The sequence below is a fragment of the Sander lucioperca genome, chromosome 1 (assembly GCF_008315115.2).
Source record: "Sander lucioperca isolate FBNREF2018 chromosome 1, SLUC_FBN_1.2, whole genome shotgun sequence".
Taxonomy (NCBI): Eukaryota; Metazoa; Chordata; class Actinopteri; order Perciformes; family Percidae; genus Sander; species Sander lucioperca.
The window spans coordinates 7,704,949-7,717,303 of NC_050173.1; the positions used below are offsets into that span (position 1 = coordinate 7,704,949).

The window sequence follows — 12,355 nt, forward strand, 5'->3', positions numbered from 1 at the left end:
TTCTGATTTAATCATAATTTGAATGCATATCAGAGTGTATTTCTAAGTTGGTTTTCACATACATAACAAGGATTTGGCCTTGGTATCTTGGTGCATAACAATAAACATAGTAAAAGAAAAAAAACTACTACAGAAGCCAAGAATCATAAATAGAAACATTCACTATAAAAAAAGAAAAATATATCAAAAGAGTAGTAGCAGTGAACTAAATGTGCTGTCATCGTCATTTTCTTTAAATAAAGAATTCATTCATTCATTATAAGAGACAAGAGGATTGCACATCTATCCAAAAAGTGTAACCATCCATATAATCTGCGTGGGTTACATGAGTTTGCAAGGTTGAACATGAACATGTCTTAAGGTTTATGGTAAAAAAAATAATTCAGATGAGGTGGAGGATATAAACCTGTGCTTCTTTTCATGTGTAAAAGCCGTTAACAACGCTGGGTAGCTAACGTTATGTCAAGCCCTGATCAGTAGTATACGTGGCATACAGCGGTTGCAGTACCATGTAGCGGGGCTCTGTCTCTCTCGTCAAATCGCGGGGCATTGTGGGGCGGAGGCGGCCTTTCTCTGCGTCCAGGCGATCGGGAAATCTTCAAGTAAATAACGTTAACGGGGGGAGGAGCAGTCCGAGCGCAGCATAAGAAAAATCCAACACATTGCAGTTGTGTTGCGCTGAGCTTTAATTATTAAAACATTTAATATTACACAAATATGGGACAGGAGGACCTCATGAACACAGCCGAAGACGTGGCGGACCAGGTAACTTCAATTTTAGCACGACACTTGTTAGCCGCTGTTAGCATGTTAGCTGCTAACTAGTTTCTCTCAGAATGAAGTAGGCTCTTGAGTTCTCTTTCCTCCAACGTTGTGACGCCTTTAATTATTGTTTTTACAAGTCCGCAGTACCTAGCTGACGGCATTAATACGACCCTAAACCAACGCTATAGCTAATTTACTCGTGTTTTAATTTGCAAGAGAAATGGTTGAGGTGTTTGGTCCTGTCATGTGTCTCCAGATGGATTAGCTAGCATTATACTTCACACCGACAGTGTGAAACTGACATATGTTTGGGGAAGGCCACACTTAACACACTTATAAATATGGATGCCTACATCATTATGCCAGCTATTTAGCTTGTCGTCTGTATCCGTGTGTGGTTTATTAACAGTATCTCAGCCAGACAGCAGTTGTGAAATCACACAGCTTAGCCTTCAAGTTATTGGCTAACATTTAGTAATATTGTGTAGCACCCTAATGGTTTGGCATTGCTGGTGGCTTAGGGTTACAGAATATCTCTAAATCGGAGAAGCATTTGGCTTTTCTAAACTTGGCATCTGTATGTGGCCTTGACAGAGCTGTCCCAGCATACAGTTCACCCAAAAACTCGACGTGAACCCTTCACTTAGGCTAAATAAGTTACATGCAACAGCTGCCTTTATGTTACGTTAGTTACTGGTATGTCTGTCTTTCTGAGTTTTTGTTGTTGTTGTTTCACTGGGTAGTGCACAGATCTAAGAGGTAAGATGAGATATCAAGATCAGATGCCAGGTCTGTCTGTGACTCATGTTCCTATGTAGACTGTGAAAAGCCCCAGAAGGTTTTTTTTTTGTCCTGTTCTGTCATTTAAAAAGTTACTGTAGTCTGGCTTATAAGAGGTATGTGCTTCTGTAGTGTTGTGTGTTGGATTCATGGCCTTGTGTTTTTGCAGGTCAGGCCAGACTTTTAATGTCAGCTATCTCTTTGGAAGCGTACTTTCAGTAGGCCTAATTCTTCTAAAGGAGTAGAGTCCGTTCAAACATGAAGTCCTGGAGTCAGTTCTGTGTATGTTTATGGCAGCTGTGTTGACTGAACTCAATCCACATGCCAAAAACGGCACCACCTCCCTAATGGAATTACAACTGATTGATTTATACACTCCTATCACTAATGCTGTGTATTGTAAAACGTGAACCTGAAATATCCTGCTTTGTAAGAAACTCTGCAAGGGCACATTACTCCACCTCACTTAGTGGTCCTGAGCTAATATGTTACTTTACACGTTACTTAACAAAATGGTCTATTTCTAGGCTGTTGCAGCGACCTCAGACTTGTTAGGATTGGCTCCCAGTTCGTCCATTCATGTTTCACATAGCAGTCATAGTGGGAGTTGGTGGATGCTGATAGGCTGCCGAGCTCTGACAGTGCTGATGTGGACAGCTGAGTAGGCGGGGCATGGGGCAGGTCACTGCACCTCTACTATGTCACTGTACTATGTAAGGATCTGTTCATGAATTATTTTCTATTTTGAGAGAAGATCGTAGTGTAGTTTCTTTTCTTGTTTAAACATTTAGCATACTTCAACTCATAATAATAGAATAAGCGTTTAGGGTTTTAACAGGGAGGCACAGCCCTGTTATTGTCTTGAGAACAAAACTCCCGCCTTGCACATAGTTCCCTTTTTACACTTGAAATCAATTATGCTCAAATCCAGTTGTATGATCAGTTATTAGATCTTTGTAGCTTTTTTTGCTGTAATATTCAACATGGGTAATCTGGGGGGGGGCAGAACATCATGTACAGTATCACTCCTTTTTTGTTTTTAAATATTTTATTGAGAAAAGTCTCTGTAGTAGTTGTACTGATACTATAAATAATCAGTATTGAAGTTTAAATGGCAGCTATGTAAGAAGCTATGTAGTCTAAAAATGGATAAAACAAAAAAACTAAGAAAAACAACTTATCTACATCCTGTACTTACTCCATGCATTGCATTTACTTACTAAAACAAAGTAACAGGTGGCACACCATTTGTCATAGCTTTAGGTAATGGCGTACTCTTATCTATAAGGATCCACACTATTTGGCAATAGGACTTCTTTGGGAAATTTGTTCATGCAAAGTCTATCCCAGGCAGCAATTCAGCCTTAATGACTACTGTTTCGACATTCACTTAGCATTGCAATTGCATTCAAATGACTAGTGGGTTAATTCCTATCCCTATAATTGACAATGTAAATAATAATTAGTAGCAGTCCTGTTGACTTGTTTTTTTCATTATTTAGACTAGACACTATTTAGAGATCTGTCTGAGTAGCAGCAGGTCAGAACATGGTTGGGTTTTTCAAAAGGAGTCTTTATGGGAATCTTGTTTAAATTTAGTTATGTGTTACAGCTTGGTGACCCAGTAATGTTGTTTCTCAGTTATGCTGTTGTAAGCTAGCCTTGTAACGCCTCAGAAAACACATCCTTTGATTGTAATTCTTTGCACTTCAAGCCATCCTCTTTCTTGTGAATCACTTGTTTCTCCTCTTCCTTCCCTCTGTTGCCCAGTTCCTGCGGCTAACCAAACATTACCTGCCCCACCTGGCGCGTCTCTGTCTCATCAGCACCTTCCTGGAAGACGGCATCCGCATGTGGTTCCAGTGGAATGAGCAGAGAGACTACATCGAGGCGACCTGGAGCTGTGGCTACTTCCTGGCCACCTGCTTTGTGCTGCTTAACTTGATAGGACAGCTGGGTAAGTGAATGGGAGGCAGTGCACCATCAGGTCACGGTCCAGACATGAGATGAGTCAACTCATATTTTACTGTAGTAGGAAGTTACATGTTTTTGTAGTTATTGACTCATAATTTAGGGCAAATGTATGAAAAGTCAGCTCAGTGCATTTCAGCCCCATTGTGTCTGCAGTTTGCAACACGTTGTGCAATAGTGTGAACTTCACTTCTGGGTAATAAACCATCATGCTGATTAGGGAGGTCAGGGGAGACTGACAAGACTTGTTGAAGGAAGCCAAGAGGCAGTTCACTTGTCCATGCATCAGTTTTGCAGCGTATGCGAAAATGTATCCCTGAGCTCCTTGAACTTTGAAGCAGATGGGCTGTAAGAGCAGAAGTTCGCACACTGCACACTGATGAAGGCATCACCCAAAATGTAGCAGAAGAGAGAAAACATCAAGTAGATGTCAGGTCCCATTCTTCATTCACGTTAGAGCCAGACTATGAAGCTACATACTGTAATCAGGATAGCATGACAGGTGAAGTTTGAAAATTTGCCCTAGCAGTAATATGGTGTCTGTTGAGACAAGCTGAAGCTGACAGTCAGTTTGGCATGAACAGTATGAATCCTTAGACCCTGCCACATGTTTTGGCGACCAGATTATATGGTCATAAGTCTTGTGGCAGATAAAGCAGTTAATAAGCCTGAAACTGTAAACTATGTACTTTTCTGTGTGTATTAGCAGGGGAAATGTGTTGATTTACTCAAATGACATTACTGATAATGATAATTATGATTTAATTCAGATAACATGACAAATTATGATGCTATTTGTCATTGTAAAGAATAAGAATAAGTGTGCTGCAGCCACAATGACCATAACTTTGTTGTGTGTTTCCTAACAGGTGGTTGTGTCCTCATCCTCAGTAGAAATTTTGTACAGTATGCCTGCTTTGGATTATTTGGCATCATAGCATTACAGGTGCGAACACTTACATTATAATGACATTTTTAATGTACACAACCATTATGTCTTTGTATCTGATCTGGAATTTCTTTTTCCCCCACCAGACTGTTGCTTACAGCATTTTATGGGACCTCAAATTTTTGATGAGGTAAGTGTCACTCTGTGTAGGTTTATCTTTTGTTTTAAAAACTAAATTTGGATATGCTTGTTGTTAATCTCACACTGACACTGTGGTTTCTGATATTAAGTTTGGAATTTCACTGCTTATGATCCTAGATAAACAAAAAAAAGAAACTATCTTAAAGGTACAATATGTAATACTGACAGCTAATGTTTAAAGTAGTTATTGCAGTACAAATTCAAAATACCGGAGAGAGTCGTCTCCCCCACCCCCTCCTCCCCAGACTCAAAGTTCACGGAGGTTGCCAGGCTAACCGCAGCATCCATAGTCTCGCTTTGCCAGACCCTCCTCCAAGGCGCGCTGCAGGAGCATCCACAACTATGTTGCTAGACGCTTGTCTCACATAGCCAGACATTACTTCACAGCACAGTGGAGTAGCTAACGTTAGATGCTGGCTATATTGACAGTTATAGAAGCCCATGCTCACGCGGAGCTCTGTACCCAACTGACAGGCACACTTTTTCGGCTTAGAATTATGGTAGGAACCACTAAAAACACAACCTTGCCATCCTCTCCACCCGACGGACCGACACACTTCCTAGGCTTAGAATTATGGTAGGAACCGCTAAAAACACCGCTACCTTGCCGTCCTCTCCACCCGACTGAACACACTTTATTGGCTTAGAATTACGGCAACAATCGCTAAACACACTGCAAACTCACGGTCCTCTCTTCCCTATTAAGGTAGGTAATGCTTACCTGTTCAGGAGGAAATTAGCCAACTCGGCATCCTTTTGGGCTCTAAGCTGTCTCCATCTTTCAAATACATCAAACACAAATGTATCTCTGTTGATCCCATTCGTTCGTTTGTTTGCTGCTTTCATAGCTGTACTAACGTTACAGCTGTTTATGTTTTTACTAGGGCTGTCAGCATTAATGCGTTAATCGCAATGCAATTAAGGGTCGAGCATAATGCGTTAATTTTTTTTAATCGTATTAATCGCATGCCGCCATTAATTAATTTATTTTCACTTCGTTCGGCTTTGCGTCGTACCTAACAGGCTACTATTTTGCCATACTTCCTCGTAACACATCCTGCTGCTGCAGGAATAGCAACACCGATTTCGGTGCCTCATTCTGGTGCCACTGATATGCCTGCACTTCTCTCTGATGCTCTGAAACAGATGTTACAGGCAACAGAAACATTGCTGCACATGACGCTAGTTAACACTATACTCGACAGCAGCTAACGTTAGCCTACCGCTAGCAAGTAGCTGGATTAAACACGGTTACAATGCTGACAAATGCAAAATCAAGTTCATAAAGTCACTTTCTTTGCATTCATTTGATTCCCAATCAAGATACACTGGTAAGAATGGCTTTCCATTGTTAATATGTACTTAAAAACTGTTCTGAAATGCAAAATAATAGAATTTTAATCATGTGATAAAACATGCGATTAACTATAGAAATTCAACGATTAATCGCGATTAAGAAAATTTAATCGTTTGACAGCCCTAGTTTTTACAGGTATATCTGGCTACCCGGCCTGGCTGTCAAACTGGGCAGTTGATAACAACACACAGGCCAAAACACAAACAGAAATTCCCTCACGGAAAAAGGAGAAAATACTGGCATTAGCATTGTTATCAGAAAAAATAGTATTTCAACTTAGCATGTTTCCTTAATATCTGATGACGCATTGTGGTAATGTTTGGATTTATTACAGTAAATATATTACATATTGGACCTTTAATTAATTTGACAGCCTGTAGTGCTTTTTCTGCAGCAATGAACATTTTCATCTGCAATGGTAGTACATGAGAAAGCATCTCAGTTGTCAAGCAGACACCAACAATTACTGTGAACAAGACCTGTGATTTTATTTAAACATCGACAGGCCAGATGAGTCATAGGCCATCAGAGAAATCCCTTAAATACAGTGCTACATTGTAGTTTTTCTGTTTCTGCATTCTGTGTATTTTTAATAAATGGTTTTTATTATAGAGTCAGAGTAAACCTAAACGCTGAAAGAAGCTGTGCAATCAATGAGTTGATAAAAGGATGACAATTTTGATTACTGGTAAATAATTTATGTAATTTAAAATACCATATTAAAAATTCAGAAAACCAAATAAACTGTGTTGTGATTGTCATTTTACAACTAAATGCGTAAGTAGTTTATTGAAAAAAATGAACAGATGTATTGATATTAAGAAGAACACGTGGTTGTACCATACTGAACATCCTCATTCCAGTCAGTAATGAGGTCATGATCAGATGAGATTACAATTTGGCAATCGGCCTCAACAAACCTGATTGTACTGTATACATTCTGTATTCCAGACATGTTGTGCTTGTATGACTGCAGGTCTGTTAAGCACTGTCCAAAAATAACCATCCTCTCTCTTCTCCCAGAAACCTGGCCCTAGGAGGTGGTCTGCTCCTGCTGCTGGCCGAGTCTCGTTCGGAAGGAAAGAGCATGTTTGCTGGAGTTCCCTCCATGGGAGAGAGTTCGCCAAAGCAGTACATGCAGCTGGGTGGTCGAGTACTGCTAGTGCTCATGTTCATGACTCTGCTGCACTTTGACTCCAACTTCTTCTCTGTGAGTACTGACAACAACAACCCTCATTCAACACTGATGGATATTTCATCATAAAGACCAATGCTATGCCACTACATAAATACGAACACAAACGTCATCTTAATTAGATTTAGACTTGAATGACAAATTCAACCCTTTTGGAAAATGCACTTATTTGCTTTCTTGCAGAGAGTTTATGCTAAGATAATATAATTTGCTATAATTAGCATAAAAACTGGAAGCAGGGGGAAACAGCTAGCCTGGCTCTTTCCAATGGTAACAAACTCCACCTTACTAACACCTTTTAAAGTTCACTAATTAACACAGTATATCTTGTTTGTTTAATCTGTACAGAAAACAATGTTTTGGGGATTTATGGGAGGGATATATTCTGGAATATTTAAGAAGACACAGGTAGAAGAAGTAGCTATTATTTGCCTTTAACCTAGTAGTTATTATATCCATGGTACTGATCATTATTTTGTCAAATAGTCAACCCTACAATTGTAGGGTTGACTATTTGACAAAATAATGATATAATTCGTAATTCGTTGCAATATCGATATTGAGGTATTTGGTCAACACTATTGTGATATTTGATTTTCTTCATATCCCCCAGGTCTAATGCTACCCCTATAACAAATCAGATATACTGAAATTACTTACATGCATTTTCCAGTGTACCACAACTTTTCAGCTGAGTTCTATTCATTTAAGTACAGCAGGTTTCTGCAAATGATCTTACAAACTTGCTTGTCAGTCGGTAGCCCACTTGTTATGATCACATACTGTAAAGTGCAAATCTTCACCCACCTACTTTAACATTCTTCCACAGATCCTGCAGAACATGGTTGGAACTGCACTCATCATCCTGGTGGCCATCGGCTTCAAAACCAAGCTGGCAGCGTTGACCCTCGTCGTGTGGCTTCTGGCCATCAACGTTTACTTCAACGCCTTCTGGACCGTCCCCGCCTACAAGCCCATGCATGACTTCCTCAAGTACGACTTCTTCCAGACCACCTCGGTCATCGGCGGTCTGCTGTTGGTGGTGGCACTTGGACCTGGTGGAGTGTCCATGGATGAGAAAAAGAAAGAGTGGTAGGCAAAGGGGGTTAAGATAAGAGGATTGCACAGCACCACTAACCTCCCCCACCGACTGGGACACAAAGACCCTCCCTCTCCTCCAGTTCCCCCCCGCCAGGGTACACCTTTTTTTTTCTATCTTATTTTTTTATTTGGCCAAATCCACAGACACCACCTCATCCAATTTTTTTTATATTTTCCTCCAAACTGCTGTTTTGGGTTTTAAGTTGAACATGTATATTATGCCAGATTTTTTTCGAAACCCTACCTGTACGTCCTCTTCTTCATAACAAGAATAAAAAAAGCCCATGTATGTCATAGTGCAAGGTAAACAACTAATGAATGAAAAATGGAAGAAAAGATGCATTTGTTCAGTGTGCAGAAGGAATGGAAATAATTTACTGTATTTTATGGGTGTTGTACCATGACTTATAATAGATTGGCGTTCATATTTCCTGAATAAAACCGGCAAATTGGATGGAGTGCAGCAGTTTGGGTCCCTCCCCCATGGATGCTGGTCTTTTTCTGCCGTTGGATCTTCGGAGTGTCTGAGACTTACTCACCATATCGAACATGGGCACTGATTTGACAGCAACTCGCCTTGACTCTCCAGGTTTAATCTCCCCTCTTTTTTTTCTCTGACAACCTAGCCTTTCAATACATCTGTACACCTTCAATCTCAACTGACTCTTGTTCATGGGAGAGTCAAATGCGGGGGGGGGCGTGTACATTGTATACAAAGTACAAAAGTTGATTGAAAATTTCAACACAATTGTTAGCTCCAGGACTTGTTATTGGGCACTTTGTACTGTACGTCTTTGGCATATGCCTAACTAGTGAACTGTATATGATCGGGGATAATAGGGGGGGAGGCTCAACGTTTGTGAAACACCATATTCTGAGATCCAGAAAAGCAAAGAGGACTAAACAAAGTCACTAGCCATCAGTGCATCAGAGCCTCAGTGTTTTTGCCCTGTATAAGAAAAATAAAAAAAAATATTCAGTGTATTGATTTTCAGAACTTTATATTGTATTTTTGATCATTTGTTTTTTGATTTTGGAAGTTTATGGCGAAGAAATAAAAATATAAAGTTGCTTCTCTCGGTCAAGGTTTTTAGCTCTTATGATGTTCTCAGAGACTGAAGGACATTGGTGGACCGGATACTCAAATTACCAAATTATCTTACTATGAAGCATGCAATGGAGTATGGACATACAGTATAGTAAAGTCTTTGTGAGGAGCTGTTTGGTATCACAAAATGGTATGAAAGGTTCAAAGACATTGTTTTGCCATACTGAATGAAACCTACATAAGAATGAAACACACCCTTATGTAAGTGACACTGCGAGGTTTACTGCAATTCATCAGCAGCATTTCATCATTTCAAGTCACATTGATTAAAATAAGATATGGGACAGAGTATGATGACATTGCTACATACGTAGCATATGAAGATGGATGTTGGTGTCATGTAGCAGTATGCTTGTGTGATTGCTGCCATGATGGGAAAAACTTTTGTGTCGTTTAGTGTTACCTGCTGAAAGAAATTCTGATAAACTGAGCTACTTGAACATATAACTTTATAAAAGATACAGTGAACTTAAATATACAGCTCTTACTATGAACTTGCATGAACTGACCAGGTACTCTCTATAAAAGGTTAGGGTTAATGCAAATATGTAGACCTAAGCAGGGACGTTTTCCAAACTCACCTGGCATAACAGGTGAGTTATCACCTGTTAAAAAAACATAACAGGTGAGTTATCATCTGTAACAAATAAATACAATGTAATTGTGCACTAGATTAAGAGTATTTATTTCACTAGAATGAATGTAATTATTGCACAAAATAATGTAATTATTGCACGATCCAGGAGGATTGTAGCACCATCCACAAGCCAAATGCTGGTAAAATATGCAAATGGATGGTAACTTATTGATTGGCTGGTACAATTTGAACATTCACCAGCCATTTGGTGGACAAAAAAAGTTAATTTTGAACCCTGTTTGTCAACATATTGCAAATGAGGGGTCACTCAATCCTTGTTGGACATAAGTGGACTTATAGCCCAGGGAAAGAAACAGTTCCCATGTCTGGTGGTCTATGTTTTTATGGTCCTGTTTGACCTGCCAACAGGCCAAACAGGTGGTATCCAGGATAAGAAGTCTTTTAGAATGTTTTTGGTTCTGCAGAGACAGCAGGCGCTAGAGTATATGGAGCCAGTGACAAATATGAATGAAATATAGGAAATAATACATACTATTCTTTTCAAGCCTATGTCTATGTGTGTATAGAACAACGGTGGATACAAACATGCTAGCATGTATTGAAAAAACCTGTCTTAACTGTCTAAAGCTGTTACTATTGACAACCTAGCAACTCAGTTTTTCTAATTTAGGCTTTTTTCTTTGCATGTTTAAAGATGTAAGGGCTTTAAGGACTTTTCTCGAATGTATTGGGTATATGGAGTTCTTTATGTTTATTGGTCTTTAAAGACACATATCTAGCCCAATATAAATGTACTTATACTTTTGATACTTCTGTACTTTTATACTTAATTAGGATTTTGATTGCAGAACATTTAATGCAGTATTTTCACATTAATGTATTAGCCTACTTTTACATATGTAAAGGATCTGAATTCTTCCAGTACTGCTACAGAGATTTGGTATTGCATTTCCATAATAGAGATTGATTAAAACTGAAATGGTCAAATTTGAATCCAGGATATACTGACTTTAAGTCATATGGGTCAGACATAAAACACGCTGTATCCCACAATTTCCATAATTCATCTTTCATTTGTAAACATGAATGTTAAGGACAACGTGAGTAATGGATGATGCAATGTGAGCTGAGCCAGTCAGACCGCAGCAGCCACCTATGGGACAACCGACTCTTTTACGTGAGTCGGTTCAACCGGACGGTCGTTGGTTGGCCTACCGAGTTAATAGATTCGGTCACCGGTTCGCGTGCCCTCGGCGGCGGGGGGGTGGCGTGATCGCGTTCCCCCGCCAGGAACCAAGACACCGCAGAAGACTCGAGCGGTTGCGGTTACATTCGGTCTCGACATACTATTTACACACTCCTACTGACCGACACTAGACTCACGCACTGGCCACGGTTACATTCGGTAGCCTGGTGGGCGGTCTCCTCGTGACAGTCTAACTACCATGTAGCAACATTCACTTCTAATATTTAACTTAACAGAACTACCAAGATAACATTACGTGTATTTGTAGGTGATATAACACGTTCCCCTTGGTAATGTAGCCTATGAATTTCCATGAACACAACTCTAAAATGCACGAGACATAAAGGCTTCTGCTATCGGTTGATAACTCAAACTTGCCGAGAACCTCGATACCCGTTTGATTACATAGACTCACGCATTAGGCACGGTTACGGTCTCGTTCAGTAGCCTGGTGCGCGGTCTCCTGGTGACAGCCTACCTACCATGTAACAAACATTTAACTTAACATAACTACTAAGATAACATGACGTGCATTTGTATGTGATATCCATCGATAATGTAGTCTATGAATTTCTATGTACACAATCATCTAAGATGCACGAGAAATAAAGGCTTCTGGGATCGGTTGATAACTCAATCTTGCCGAGAACCTAGACACCTGTTTGAAAATAGACTCATGCAGTACCCTCGGTTACGGTCCTTACGGTCTCGTTCGGTAGCCTGGTGCGCGGTCGTGACAGCCTACAATACAATTTAGATTAAATTCTGGAATTATTTTGAATAAATTATAAATTTTCATTTTTCACTTTTATATTTGTTTTCAGTTCCACATTTCATGTTTTCAGATTCAAAACTTATTTTTTTTACAGCTTCAAATCTTTTTTTTCAGTTTCAGATCAGTTTTTCAGTTTCAGATCAGTTTTTTTCAGTTTCAGACTTTTGGCCCTGATTTTGCTTGGGGGCGTGGCTTCAACTCAGAGGGGCGTGGAATTATGAGTAGCAGCCTATGTTGCCTTCAGGAAATTGTGTTACTGCGAGAACTATGACTGAATGCTTTCTATCCACCATATTTACATGTGATTTTTACTAAACAAACTGATGCCAGTGACAAAGTTCCATTTAAAAAACAGTTTTGGACAACACG

At 39.7% G+C, this 12,355-nt stretch overlaps 1 protein-coding gene across 1 annotated transcript; it reads left to right on the plus strand.

Moving 5' to 3' along the window:
* Positions 1-513: 513 nt before the first annotated feature.
* Positions 514-9,742, plus strand: surf4 (surfeit 4). The gene is made up of 6 exons (XM_031278012.2): positions 514-765; positions 3,316-3,502; positions 4,386-4,462; positions 4,552-4,595; positions 6,987-7,173; positions 7,988-9,742. The coding sequence occupies exons 1-6, from the start codon at positions 718-720 to the stop codon at positions 8,252-8,254; spliced, it is 810 nt and encodes a 269-aa protein (XP_031133872.1). The 5' UTR covers positions 514-717; the 3' UTR covers positions 8,255-9,742.
* The last annotated feature ends 2,613 nt before the right edge of the window (positions 9,743-12,355 follow it).

What these genes read in the sequence shown, in the direction of transcription:
- surf4 (XM_031278012.2), top strand. Translation starts at nt 718, where the DNA reads ATGGGACAGGAGGACCTCATGAACACAGCCGAAGACGTGGCGGACCAG. An exon ending in TAACTTGATAGGACAGCTGG is followed by an intron (nt 3,503 to 4,385) that starts GTAAGTGAATGG and finishes GTTTCCTAACAG; the next exon opens with GTGGTTGTGTCCTCATCCTC. An exon ending in TTGGCATCATAGCATTACAG is followed by an intron (nt 4,463 to 4,551) that starts GTGCGAACACTT and finishes TTCCCCCACCAG; the next exon opens with ACTGTTGCTTACAGCATTTT.